Genomic DNA, 14,000 nt, shown 5'->3' with positions numbered 1-14,000 from the left:
CCCAGGGGGTTTTCCCCTGCCCAAAGATTTTCGGTGATCATTACTTTTTTCCCAAAGGCAACAGCTATACCTTTGTATTCGTTTTTTAAAATTATTATTTATTTTCTTATGTCAAAGTAACATACAGCCGACTTTTGTTTAGCTGCGCGAGCTGGCCCTCCCCCTCCCTCTCGTAGACGGCATATGTACAGTAGAGCCAAGCAGGGAGGGCAGTGCCTGAACACGAAGATAATTAGAAGGACACCGTATCTGTGCCAGTTAATGAAATATTTAAAGTTTTTCAAAATCGGGTAAATTTGGCCATTGTTATGTAGCTATCGTTTCTTAAAAAGAACGTATCCCCTGCCCTAACCAAAACTGCAGTTATTAACATTAATGAATTAATGTTAACAAGCATCAGCCGGCTAACATTAGCTTAGACAGCTAATGAAAACGTTAGCTTTTTCACATTTGACAGAGATGAGTACAGAAAAATGTTTTTTTTTAAAAAAAGAAAGCTAGAGGGAGAAACCGCACCACATATAAGTTGCCATAATATTACTGTTATAGTAACATTTACGGTATACAGTTAACCATTACTGCAAAAAATGTTTTAGTTTGGGCTACCTTTTAACTGTGTTCATTCTCTTATTTTAGCCCCTCCCCCTTCCTTATCTGGGAATTTGTCGTAAATCTGTGCACAAAGAAATGCTTGTTGTACGAGTCTGGGTCATGCTGCTGCTCCAGGAAGGCGGAGAAAGAATTCATTCTCTTTGTCGCCTGTACACCTTGACGCGAAAAGTAAAACTAAATAAATAAATAAAATTGCCCCAACACAAAATATGAATAAAGTGCCCGAACCCAAAATGTGAACTCTGTCCGCGCAGTAAAATTTTAACACCCCACCCCTACACGAAGTCGACCGCCGCAAATAAATGTTGAGACCTGGATGTGTAAGATGCGATATTCAACTTTCTTTCTTTTTTCTACAGGAAACAGATGCTCGGAAGAAACGAGATCTGAAAGGGTAAATGTGGCAGTTCTATTCTGATTAAACTTGGCTTTTTGCAGCACATTTTAAAATAAGTTAAACTACCACACAGATAACTGTAGAAGCCTTTGTAACCCCGTTGTGATCTTCAGCACTGTAGCTGGCTGAGGTGGGTTAGCTGCGCTTAGATCCATACTGGTTCCACTGTGTCATTACTGTAGCTAGCTCTGGTGTGTAGCTGCTCTTACTGGTTCCACTGGGTCAGTACTGTAGCTGGTTCAGGTGTGTAGCTGCTCTTACTGGTTCCACTGGGTCAGTACTGTAGCTGGTTCAGGTGTGTAGCTGCTCTTACTGGTCCCACTGTGTCAGTACTGTAGCTGGCTCATGTGTGTAGCTTCTCTTACTGGTTCCACTGGGTCAGTACTGTAGCTCGCTCTGGTGTGTAGCTGCTCTTACTGGTTCCACTGTGTCAGTACTGTAGCTGACTCTGGTGTGTAGCTGCTCTTACTGGTTCCACTGTGTCAGTACTGTAGCTAGCTGTGGTGTGTAGCTGCTCTTACTGGTTCCACTGTGTCAGTACTGTAGCTAGCTCTGGTGTGTAGCTGCTCTTACTGGTTCCACTGTGTCAGTACTGTAGCTGGCTCTGGTGTGTAGCTGCTCTTTTTGGTTCCACTGTGTCAGTACTGTAGCTGGCTCTGGTGTGTAGCTGCTCATACTGGTTCCACTGTGAAGTACTGTAGGTGGCTCTGGTGTGTAGCTGCTCTTTTTGGTTCCACTGTGTCAGTACTGTAGCTGGCTCTGGTGTGTAGCTGCTCATACTGGTTCCACTGTGAAGTACTGTAGGTGGCTCATATGTGTAGCTGCTCTTACTGGTTCCACTGTGTCAGTACTGTAGCTGGCTCTGGTGTGTAGCTGCTCTTACTGGTTCCACTGTGTCAGTACTGTAGGTGGCTCAAATGTGTAGCTGCTCTTACTGGTTCCACTGTGTCAGTACTGTAGCTGGCTCTGGTGTGTAGCTGCTCTTACTGGTTCCACTGTGTCAGTACTGTAGCTGGCTCTGGTGTGTAGCTGCTCTTACTGGTTCCACTGTGTCAGTACTGTAGCTGGCTCTGGTGTGTAGCTGCTCTTACTGGTTCCACTGTGTCAGTACTGTAGGTGGCTCAAATGTGTAGCTGCTCTTACTGGTTCCACTGTGTCAGTACTGTAGCTGGCTCTGGTGTGTAGCTGCTCTTACTGGTTCCACTGTGTCAGTACTGTAGCTGACTCTGGTGTGTAGCTGTTTTTACTGGTTCCACTGTGTCAGTACTGTAGGTGGCTCAGGTGTGAAGCTGCTCTTACTGGTTCCACTGTGTCAGTACTGTAGGTGGATGAGGGGTGTAGCTGCTCTTACTGGTTCCACTGTGTCAGTACTGTAGGTGGATGAGGGGTGTAGCTGCTCTTACTGGTTCCACTGTGTCAGTACTGTAGGTGGATGAGGGGTGTAGCTGCTCTTACTGGTTCCACTGTGTCAGTACTGTAGCTGGCTCTGGTGTGTAGCTGCTCTTACTGGTTCCACTGTGTCAGTACTGTAGCTGGCTGTGGTGTGTAGCTGCTCTTACTGGTTCCACTGTGTCAGTACTGTAGCTGGCTGTGGTGTGTAGCTGCTCTTACTGGTTCCACTGTGTCAGTACTGTAGCTGGCTGTGGTGTGTAGCTGCTTATACTGATTCCACTGTGAAGTACTGTAGGTGGCTCATATGTGTAGCTGCTCTTACTGGTTCCACTGTGTCAGTACTGTAGCTGACTCTGGTGTGTAGTTGTTCTTACTGGTTCCACTGTGTCAGTACTGTAGCTGGCTCATGTGTGTAGCTGCTCTTACTAGTTCCACTGTATCAGTACTGTAGCTGGCTCTGGTGTGTAGCTGCTCTTACTGGTTCCACTGTGTCAGTACTGTAGCTGACTCTGGTGTGTAGCTGCTCTTACTGGTTCCACTGTGTCAGTACTGTAGCTAGCTGAGGAGTGTCGCTGCTCTTACTGGTTCCACTGTGTCAGTACTGTATGTGGATGAGGGGTGTAGCTGCTCTTACTGGTTCCACTGTGTCAGTACTGTAGCTGGCTCTGGTGTGTAGCTGCTCTTACTGGTTCCACTGTGTCAGTACTGTAGCTGGCTCTGGTGTGTAGCTGCTCTTACTGGTTCCACTGTGTCAATACTGTAGCTGCTCTTACTGGTTCCACTGTGTCAGTACTGTAGCTGGCTCTGGTGTGTAGCTGCTCTTACTGGTTCCACTGTGTCACTCCTCATGCTTCCCATTTCCTTTCCAGGGCGTTCCAAATGCACTCGGCAGGAATGACGAGACATCCCGCAGAAGCACTGCATCAGAAGAGGGCTATTATGAGCATATATGAGAACTGCCTGCACTGCACAGTACACACACACACACATGTGCACACACACACACACACACACACACAGACCACGTGTGCACACACACGCACGCACGCACACACGTGCACGCACGCACACACAAACGCACACTCAGAGCCCCAGGCCTTAGCCTGCCATTCCTGTTCATGAGATTCTCTTCTGCACATCTTGCCCACAGTAGTTCACACCTTTTCATTGTCTTTCCTGTTGGCAATAGTTAAAAGCTTCCTGGCTGTATGTGGCAAACTTGGTTACAGGCAACTGGGGCATGTTGAAGGCAAAAAAAAAAAAAAAAAAAAGTGTCATGTGACTGATTAGGCTTAACTTCCTGTTTTTAATGAAGAAAGACTCAGAAACACTGACCAACACGTCATTTCAGCAACTGCCTTAATCTGGAGATAGAGAGAGAGAGGTTTTCATCTTACACACCATGAAAGAACCAGCCGTTCCCCTAATTTTGAACATGCTCATAATAAATGCTATAATTAGCATTAATATTTCAGGTCTGCTGGCAGATAATCAACAAAAAGGTAAACAAATTATGTATTTTTCCTAAAGTCTGTCAAATATGTTTCTTTTAGGTTTCTTTAGGTATTTCATAACCTGATTTGAGTTGATCTGATTTTTAGGAATAGGTCAGTTGTGGTGTGTACAGTTGTGGTTACACATACAGTATTTTTATTTATCCTTTATATATACAGGTTGTGTCATTAAGATAAAAATCTCTTTAACAAGAGAGAGCTCTTCAAGAGGCAGTAGTTACATCAAATACAAATTAGCATTATGCAATTAAAACATGTTTAATAACTGAATATAAAATTGAGATCTAGTGCCTCGCATTTCACTATTAAATATTATTTCTTTATGTTTTAATTACAGTGCAAATCTATCTGCTTCATATATAATGCTAGTTAGGGGCCAAGCACCGAAGGTGCAGGGCACCTATTGTAATCGTTAGTATTATACTTTCCGCAATGGGAGTCTATGGCAGCCCATAGAACCCATTGGTGGTTTTTTATGAAATTTGGCACATTGATCAAGGATAGGCCAATGTATCCAGGCATCGAATTTGGGGTCAATCCATCGAACTCTGTAGCGCCACCAACAGGCCAAACTTCAAGGTACATTTTTGCTTATAACTTTTGAACCGTTTGTCCTAGAGTTGTGCGGATTGTTTCCGCTGAATCCTTGGGTCATGCTGATTCCAATGCACCCATTGCCGTTAAAATGCGTCATAATAGATTTTTCGCCATTTTGAATAATTTATAAAACCTACTTTTGCGAACTAGGGCGTTGATCAGATCACCACCAAAATCAGACCATATGATCTACAGATGGTCCTGACCAAAAGTTATTCACAGAATTTTGATAAAGCAATGTAAATGGCCACAATGAGCCAATGAAAATTGAGGAGGGCGTGGCTTGTAACATGAAGGTCTGTAAATTCTGAACGGTTTCTCCGATCACCACGAAACTTGGTAGGCACATCAGCAGCCATGAGAGGAGGCTAACCCTCCATTTCCGGCCCGATCAAGCAAAGTGGTGGTGCTAGAGAGCTCATTTTCTGTTTAGGCATAACCGCTAGGCCGATGTTTTCGAAACTCGGCACACATATATTGGGGAACTCTATATGGATAGTGAGTAAAAATGACGCCGATTTGCCAAGAGGTGGCGCTGTCATGAGCAAAAAAGTGTTTTTCTTAGGTAATTTTGAACAAGCATATCTCCGTCCCCATTTGAGCCACAGTCATGAAATTTTGCACATATGTGCAACTCGTCAAGGGTAACAAGTTTCTAATTAGAACCCATAAGCCCCGCCCATTAGATTTCCCGCAAATTAGACATCTTTTGTCCTAGAGCTGTGATCTTCCACACATTAAACTGTTTTGACAAATGCTTCAAATGCTTTCTGCCATGGAAGTCTATTGCGGCCCCTATAACCGACTGGTCGGTTTTCACAAAACTTTGCAGAATGGTTGTGCCATTCTCCCTGCGATGTACTGGTGTCGTCTTCAGGGGATCTTCTGGTTGCTTGTCGGCCTTGCGCCCGATTCGTGCTTGGCCCCGCCATTGCTGCTCGCAGCTATATTTGATATATAAGATTGCTAGACCTGGTCTTAATCCCAACTGGAGGTTTTTGATAGGCTTATTATTTCAGTAAGGAATAATTATTACATACAATGTCTGATGGTAATCAAACTTTTGGCCGCAACAAATGAACTAAGTACCAGACGCAACTGAAAAACTCGATTTGCTTTGCATGGCTATTTCTTTAAGTTTTTCTTTGAGTTTCCATCTGTAAAAGAATTGCAAAATATGAATGTTCCTTGCCACACAATAATTAATTCAGCCAACATTTTATTTAAAAAACATTGATTGAATCTTGCTCAAGACTGAATATCACTAACAATTTAATTAATTGTTTTATTTTCATGGTATTTCACAGTATGACATCAGAACTATTATTGTTATATTTTTAGCTATTAATTTGTACTATACATTCTGCCAGTAATGAGTATTGGTGTTTTATTTTTATTTTACCAATTATAACCTGTATATTTTACATGAATGTTTTTTTTCTTTATCCAGTTAACTGTAACTATTTCTGAAAATTTTAAATTAAAAAATATTTACATGGCTGCAAAGAACACTGTATGAAATTTTAAAACCAATAAATATGACTTAATTCCATGCCTTGAACATAAAAGTAGAGTGAGCCATTATTTTTGGAAATATTAGATACAACTCAACAAACACTAGATTTTGCAATTGCACATATAATCCAATTATTACTTATTCTGACTTAAAAATTAGCATTCCTGAAGTCAAGAGCTTGGGGTTGGGATTGTCTGGGTGAACATGGTATAGAATATCATGCTATACAACACAATCTCAGCTTATTATTTTTTGTGTTCATGTGGTTGTTGCAACCAACCGTGCTGGCTACTGCCTTTTCATTCTATTCATTTAAATATGAAATGTATTTCAAATTAATGTATAATGTCAAATGTATAAATCAATGCAATAGCTCGGCCGGTCGGTATTAATGTGCGGTTCGTTAGGTTACCCGGGTATTTCACTTTTGGAGACGCCAGGTCAAGCGTCCCGATTTGTCCCCTTCATAAGTCTGAAGTTTAACAGACTTGAATTCCTAGTGATTGTATCTTTTGCATAGCATGCAAAATTATATGGAAAAACCTGCTGGTATAATGAAATTAAGATACATATTAACTCAAAAATTTCTATTTTCTGTTTCTTTCACTGAAATATATATATATATATATATATATATATATATATATATATATGTAGCTCATTCTTCTGCCTAGTTGGCTTTGCAGATGTTAGGCCAGAATAGTGTTCACTGTTTTCGGCTAGAAATAGCTGTACAAAATAAGTATTGTACCTTACTGAACCCGTGTTTAGCAGTTGTCTACGACCATGAAATTGCCTTTTTTGTACGTCGCTTTGGATAAAAGCATCTGCCAAATGAATGTAATGTAATGTAATGTAATATATATATATATATATTTTATTTTATTTTTTTAACTTCATGATATAGGCCTATACACTCCGATACGAGTATAAACAAAGTTACACTAGCTTTATGTTTCATGTAATATATTTTCTTTATTATTAAATTTGAAAAACTATGACAAGTTCATAAACATGTTATCTGGATATTTTCAAATTGATTATGTAGGAATTACATACCGTATTCTGGAATTATGTTTTCTATTATATTATTCCAGAGAAAGAAAAGGAATGTTCCCCTGACCTCAGAGTTAAGCGAAACACAGTGTGGATGACTTATACAAAGCAAACTCTGCGAATCAACTGTACAGTTAAACACTGTGGAAGCACACCGACAGTTGAATGGTGTAAAATTGAAATGTCATCGAGATGTGCACCCATGAATGAATCAGCCCATATTAAAATCCAATGGGAACAAAGTCAAGAAGACCCTGATGCGGCCTTCTTGTTTCTGCATTTCACAAATATATCCATGAAGGACTCGGGTCTCTATCGGTGCACAACAAGGGGAAATGTGTCCAGAATAAGCCATTCAATTAATGTTTCAGTCTTGGGTGAGTAGCCAGCTCCTATTACTAATAACATGCATTTGAAACATCATACATGCATTACACAGCACCGAATACTTGAAATAAGCTTTGCCTCACATGACGCTACTTCTAAATTTTTTCTTATCACTGCTGCTGTTGTTGTTTGTAATGCTGTTTAACTATAAAAAAAAAAAAAAAAAAAAAAAAAAAAAAAAAAGCGCTTCATTAAATTGCGGAAACGGTAGCGATACATAACAAATTGTAGGTCTCCTGTTCCAAAATTCCAGAATGCCCAACAGAAATCTCGGTGCCCGAGAAAAGATCGTGGGTCGCCCAAGTCTCGTCGTCTCTGACGCTGAGCTGCACGGTTCGATACGGCTACCAGCCCGTCCTGCAGTAACATGGTGCAGGCAGCAGGGGGAGTCCTGCATGCAGCTGGAAACGGGAGAGAAACGCAACGTCTCGTGGCACCAGTTGGCCCCGAACACAGGCGTCAGTTCACTCACCTTCCTCAGTGTCTCCCTGTGTGATTCTGGAGAATATCGCTGCAAGGTGCATCAGAGAAAGGCCTGTGGAGACACCATTTTCAGCCCCTCTCTTCAGCTCTACGTGACAAGTAAGTCCACTTCCTGCACTGTCGGCTGCACGAATACTTACAAAATAAGTATTGTACCTTACTGAACCCGTGTTTAGCAGTTGTCTACGACCATGAAATGCACTTTTTTGTACGTCGCTTTGGATAAAAGCGTCTGCCAAATGAATGTAATGTAATGTAATATATATATATATATATATATATATATATATATTTTTTTTTTTTTTTAACTTCATGATATAGGCCTATACACTCCGATACGAGTATAAACAAAGTTACACTAGCTTTATGTTTCATGTAATATATTTTCTTTATTATTAACTTTGAAAACCTATGACAAGTTCATAAACATGTTTTCTGGATATTTTCAAATTGATTATGTAGGAATTACATACCGTATTCTGGAATTATGTTTTCTATTATATTATTCCAGAGAAAGAAAAGGAATGTTCCCCTGACCTCAGAGTTAAGCGAAACACAGTGTGGATGACTTATACAAAGCAAACTCTGCGAATCAACTGTACAGTTCAACACTGTGGAAGCACACTGACAGTTGAATGGTGTAAAATTGAAATGTCATCGAGATGTGCACCCATGAATGAATCAGCCCATATTAAAATCCAATGGGAACAAAGTCAAGAAGACCCTGATGCGGCCTTCTTGTTTCTGCATTTCACAAATATATCCATGAAGGACTCGGGTCTCTATCGGTGCACAACAAGGGGAAATGTGTCCAGAATAAGCCATTCAATTAATGTTTCAGTCTTGGGTGAGTAGCCAGCTCCTATTACTAATAACATGCATTTGAAAAATCATACATGCATTACACAGCACCGAATACTTGAAATAAGCTTTGCCTCACATGACGCTACTTCTAAATTTTTTCTTATCACTGCTGCTGTTGTTGTTTGTAATGCTGTTTAACTATAGTTATCGTTTTGCTGTCTTAGTTTCTATCATTTATCTTACCATCCCACCAACATCATAGCTTAATTCCAGCTATAGCCTCAGTTCTGTCTGTAGCCAACACACTATCAAACTTCATTTTCAAAGCGCTTCATTAAATTGCGGAAACGGTAGCGATACATAACAAATTGTAGGTCTCCTGTTCCAAAATTCCAGAATGCCCAACAGAAATCTCGGTGCCCGAGAAAAGATCGTGGGTCGCCCAAGTCTCGTCGTCTCTGACGCTGAGCTGCACGGTTCGATACGGCTACCAGCCCCGTCCTGCAGTAACATGGTGCAGGCAGCAGGGGGAGTCCTGCATGCAGCTGGAAACGGGAGAGAAACGCAACGTCTCGTGGCACCAGTTGGCCCCGAACACAGGCGTCAGTTCACTCACCTTCCTCAGTGTCTCCCTGTGTGATTCTGGAGAATATCGCTGCAAGGTGCATCAGAGAAAGGCCTGTGGAGACACCATTTTCAGCCCCTCTCTTCAGCTCTACGTGACAAGTAAGTCCACTTCCTGCACTGTCGGCTGCACGAATACTTACAAAATAAGTATTGTACCTTACTGAACCCGTGTTTAGCAGTTGTCTACGACCATGAAATGCACTTTTTTGTACGTCGCTTCGGATAAAAGCGTCTGCCAAATGAATGTAATGTAATGTAATGTAATATATATATATATATATATATATATATATTTTTTTTTTTAACTTCATGATATAGGCCTATACACTCCGATACGAGTATAAACAAAATTACACTAGCTTTATGTTTCATGTAATATATTTTCTTTATTATTAACTTTGAAAACCTCTGACAAGTTCATAAACATGTTATCTGGATATTTTCAAATTGATTATGTAGGAATTACATACCGTATTCTGGAATCATGTCTTCTGTTATATTATTCCAGGGCAAGAAAAGGAATGTTTTCCTGGCCTCAGAGTTAAGCGAAACACAGTGCGGAAGACTTATACTCAGGAAACTCTGCGAATCAACTGTACAGTTCGACACTGTGGAAGCACACTGACAGTTGAATGGTGTAAACTTGAAATGTCATCGAGATGTGTACCCATGAATGAATCACCCCATATTAAAATCCAATGGGAACAAAGTCAAGAAGACCGTAATGCGGCTTTCTTGTTTCTGAATTTCACACATATATCCATAAAGGACTCGGGTCTCTATCGGTGCAAAATGTGGGGAAATGTGTCCACTGTAAGCCATTCAATTAATGTTTCAGTCTTGGGTGAGTAGCCAGCTCCTATTACTAATAACATGCATTTGAAACATCATACATGCATTAGCCTACATTTACCACCGAATACTTAAAATAAGCTTTGCCTCACATGACGCTACTTTTCTTTTTTAAAATCAGTGAAGTTGTTTGTAATGCTGTTTAACTGTAATAATCGTTTGCTGTCTTTTCTATAATTTATCTCACCATCCCACCAACATCATAGCCTAATTCTGTGCCTGCTCTAACCCGTTTTCTCTGTGGCCAACACACATCCATTTTAGTAGCGCTTCATTAAATGACGCAAAATGTAACGATACATAACAAACTGTCGGTCTGCTGTTCCGAAGTTCCAGAATGCCGAACAGAAGTCTCGGTGCCTGAGAAAAGATCGTGGGACGCCCAAGTCTCGTCGTCTCTGACGCTGAATTGCACGGTCAGATACGCTTACGAGTCTCGTGCAGTTACGTGGTGCAAACAGCAGGGGGAGTCGTGCATCCAGCTGGAAACGGGAGAGAAACACACCGTCTCGTGGCACCAGTTGGACCCGAACACAAGCGTCACTTTACTCACCTTCCTCAGTGTCTCCCTGTGTGATTCTGGAGAATATCGCTGTGGGGTGCATCAGAGAAAGGCCTGTGGAGACACCATTTTCAGCCCCTCTCTTCAGCTCTACGTGACAAGTAAGTCCACCTCCTGCACTATCGGCTGCATGATGTGAATAAACACATGAGATTATTTCACTTTCTATGTTTATTTCTCTCCAGGAAAAGGACAAGTTGTGACCAAGCAGTGCATTAAAGGTATGATCCATGGCAATGGTTTACTGGGCCTATTTTATGATACATTATTAATTCCCTTGAATACATACTGTATCTAATTGCATCTGTTGACAAAAACATTTAGTGTTATACATCTGATCATTCATATACAGCAACATTACCCAAGACATATTTCATAATTATTTAAAAATATCTGATATTTCTAATAAAATACATTTAGGAAACAAAAGTTTAAGTCCAGATCTCACCTAAGATTTTCAAATCAATGCCACCACAATAACAAGTAGGCTAATATATTAGGTGTGAATTTATTCAAGTAGATTTTATATGCCTACTTACAATGGTCCATTCTTAAAAAAAATATATATATTTTAATTTAGTTTCTGTAAGATTTGTATTACAAGGGAAAGCATAAAGAATGAGACGACCTGAGACAATTACTCACAATGACTTATTTCCTTTAATAGCCGAGTCAGGAGTTCTGGACCTGGTAGTGAACATTGGACGGATCTTCTTCTTCATAGCAGTGACCGTGGCTGTAATACTGCTGACACTGTGCTGGGCTCTCAAGCTCAAAGGTAAAACACGACGTCACAGTTGTGAAATCACAACCATAATAGTCATGAAATGAAACGCCACGTTCCAAAATAACACATCTTACAGTAAAATAAACAAAATCGTACTGTCTCTGTGTATTACTGGTCTGCACTGAAACCGAAGGGACTTTTAATCTGTGCATGGACAGTAAAGTTCCCAATATCCCTATATTCTGGCTAATTAAAATATTGTAATAACACCAGGATGATTTTTAGGTGTATTACGAGGTAAAAGCAATGTTTTTTTTTTTTTTTCACCCTTTGACTCCTCCCCTTACCCCACCAGGAAAACTTTTCCCCAGAGACAGACCCCCCACTCACAGCCCCGCCTCCCAGGAACTTCTGGAGGTGCCGCCCCCTCCACGGTGTCAGCAGTCTGGGATGGAGATGCCGGATGACGACCCCTCAGCAGACAGCGAACCTTCAGACTACGATAACTGCATCTGAAGGCTGTCACTCAGCAGACAGATCACTCCCACACAAAATAATACTTACTCAATTTTGCGTGAGATTAACTTGCTGAAATTTTTACTTTTTTCGATTTGGATAATTTCACTGAATATATCTTTGCATCATTCTATTTTTTGTCATTAATTGTCAAACATTTCTTATATCTATGTAGATCTACAATAAAATTAATCACATCTACTACTGGTCTCTTGGTATCGTAGAATATATTTTCAATCTTACCTATGATCTCATACTCCTTTCCACTTTGGATAAGTCGTAGTATTTTATCATTACACTGACGGGGACTCATAACTCCAGATGTCATGAACCTGTTCTTTCTTTTCACAGTGAATTTCCATATGCTGATGGTAAAAGCCGCATTTCCACCACATGATACCGGCTCAACTCTACTCTACTCGCTTTTGGTACCAGGTACTTTGTTTTCCACTGCAGATAGTACCCCCGTCAGTGTAGCTGGTCGGCATAGCGACGCCGCATGAAACGCGTTGCTCTGACCAATCAGTGGTCTGCAGTGTTTCACGTCACCTTTTAGCATCGCCTCAGCTTGCTTGGAAGGTGATACCAAAAAAAGTACCAGGTATCAGGTACTATCCACAACTTTTGCTCGATGGAAAACCAAAAAAGTTGCGTAGAGTCGAGTTGAGCCGGTACCATGCAGTGGAAAAGCGACTAAAGAGAGGGCTCAGAAATCCCATAATAACCACATCTAACACTTGCTGTTATTGACTGAACTGCAAACCAATGAAAAGGATTTAGCTTTTTACAGAAAGTCAGTGTCACGGAAGGCCTAAAGGTCAGCGAACGCAGAGCACAAACAGATTCTATCTGAGGCTAGGCTGCACGTTGCTTGTGAACAATCAATTTATAGACACCTGGACGCTTCAGGACTCCGGGGGTAAGGTGAGACAGCCAAATCAAACACCACCAACCCCGCCCCTCCACCACAACCATTTTATCCTCCATTACGTTTCTTCTGTTTGTGGTTTCCTTAATGCACCTTTATCTGGAGGGCAATGTAGCAATGCACCATTTAACTTGGAGGCTTTCAGCCCGGTGGGGATATTTATTGCATATGGTAATTGTTATTTAGTTTTGGCTCGTGTTTTGGTTGTGACGGCAGTAACGCAGGAGCTGTCTGATCCCTCTTATTCACGGCTCATTTCACCCTATAAATTTGTAATGAGGCATTCCTACTGACTACACCATTGTCGTCGTCTTTGCCTCACAGAAACGCTTCTCGAGTTTTTAACATGAACTTAATTGAATTGCTGACACGCTGTTTGTTTTATATTACGGACTAATTGAAATACGTGGATGGTTCCTCTTAGGCTGTTTTAAAATGACTGGTGGCAGTGTAACATAATGCACAGGGACCTGGGCTTGTAACTCAGGATATAGGCTAGTGCTTTGATTCCCAGCCTGGGTGCTGCTGTTATGCCCTTGAGCAAAGTGCTGAACCTGAACCTTCAGTGAACTTCCAGCTGTATAACTGGGCTGTATAAAAAAGTATTAGCTGTGTAAGTTGCCTCAGCAAAATGCCTGAAATGTAAATGTAATCGTTTTTATTTTGTGCAATCGTTATTAACTTCTGTGGATGCTGGTGTATTTTGCCATCATTTTTTAAACTTTGTTTAGAGTGCACATGCACGCATGCACACACAGACATGCACGCACTCACACACGCACACACACATGCATGCACACACACACACACACACACATGCACAAACACACACACACACATATGCAGCTCATAGGATTCAAGCCTGCAATCCCACAGTACTGAGCCCAATTCCATTATTTTTAGATGCAAAGTGACAAGATTGATTATGATTCTGTGTCAAGAATTGCAGGCAGGAAGAATGCCAAGAATGGGCAGGATACTGGAGCAGAAGCTACCTCTGTATAGAGAGCACCATGGCAAGTTTACCTGG

The 14,000-nt window shown here is 41.1% G+C and overlaps 2 protein-coding genes across 3 annotated transcripts; both read left to right on the top strand.

Moving 5' to 3' along the window:
* Positions 1-3,406: 3,406 nt before the first annotated feature.
* Positions 3,407-10,370, top strand: LOC135240417 (uncharacterized). Of its 2 annotated transcripts, XM_064309840.1 has the most exons (6): positions 3,407-3,903; positions 7,126-7,461; positions 7,725-8,053; positions 8,466-8,801; positions 9,155-9,484; positions 9,894-10,370. In XM_064309840.1, exons 3-6 carry the CDS (start codon positions 7,726-7,728, stop codon positions 10,235-10,237), a joined length of 1,338 nt encoding a protein of 445 aa, XP_064165910.1. In that variant the 5' UTR covers positions 3,407-3,903; positions 7,126-7,461; position 7,725; the 3' UTR covers positions 10,238-10,370. The 2 variants fall into 2 exon arrangements, with proteins under 2 accessions (XP_064165910.1, XP_064165911.1); XM_064309841.1 differs by lacking the exon at positions 9,894-10,370 and having other exon boundaries at positions 9,155-9,552.
* Positions 10,371-10,395: 25 nt separating this feature from the next.
* LOC135240418 (B- and T-lymphocyte attenuator-like) lies at positions 10,396-12,243 on the top strand. Its single transcript, XM_064309842.1, has 4 exons — positions 10,396-10,900; positions 10,985-11,020; positions 11,467-11,577; positions 11,882-12,243. The coding sequence occupies exons 1-4, from the start codon at positions 10,516-10,518 to the stop codon at positions 12,040-12,042; spliced, it is 693 nt and encodes a 230-aa protein (XP_064165912.1). The 5' UTR covers positions 10,396-10,515; the 3' UTR covers positions 12,043-12,243.
* Positions 12,244-14,000: the final 1,757 nt, after the last annotated feature.

Source organism: Anguilla rostrata, chromosome 15 (genome assembly GCF_018555375.3).
Source record: "Anguilla rostrata isolate EN2019 chromosome 15, ASM1855537v3, whole genome shotgun sequence".
NCBI lineage: Eukaryota > Metazoa > Chordata > Actinopteri > Anguilliformes > Anguillidae > Anguilla > Anguilla rostrata.
Note: the sequence above shows the minus strand (reverse complement) of the source record. Positions and strands in the feature narration are given on the sequence as shown.

Coding starts and splice junctions, on each gene's coding strand:
- LOC135240417 (XM_064309840.1), top strand. CDS start 7,726: ATGCCCAACAGAAATCTCGGTGCCCGAGAAAAGATCGTGGGTCGCCCA. Junction 8,054..8,465: donor TCTTCAGCTCTACGTGACAA/GTAAGTCCACTT, acceptor ATATTATTCCAG/AGAAAGAAAAGGAATGTTCC. Junction 8,802..9,154: donor AATTAATGTTTCAGTCTTGG/GTGAGTAGCCAG, acceptor CCAAAATTCCAG/AATGCCCAACAGAAATCTCG.
- LOC135240418 (XM_064309842.1), top strand. CDS start 10,516: ATGACGCAAAATGTAACGATACATAACAAACTGTCGGTCTGCTGTTCC. Junction 10,901..10,984: donor TCTTCAGCTCTACGTGACAA/GTAAGTCCACCT, acceptor ATTTCTCTCCAG/GAAAAGGACAAGTTGTGACC. Junction 11,021..11,466: donor GACCAAGCAGTGCATTAAAG/GTATGATCCATG, acceptor TTCCTTTAATAG/CCGAGTCAGGAGTTCTGGAC.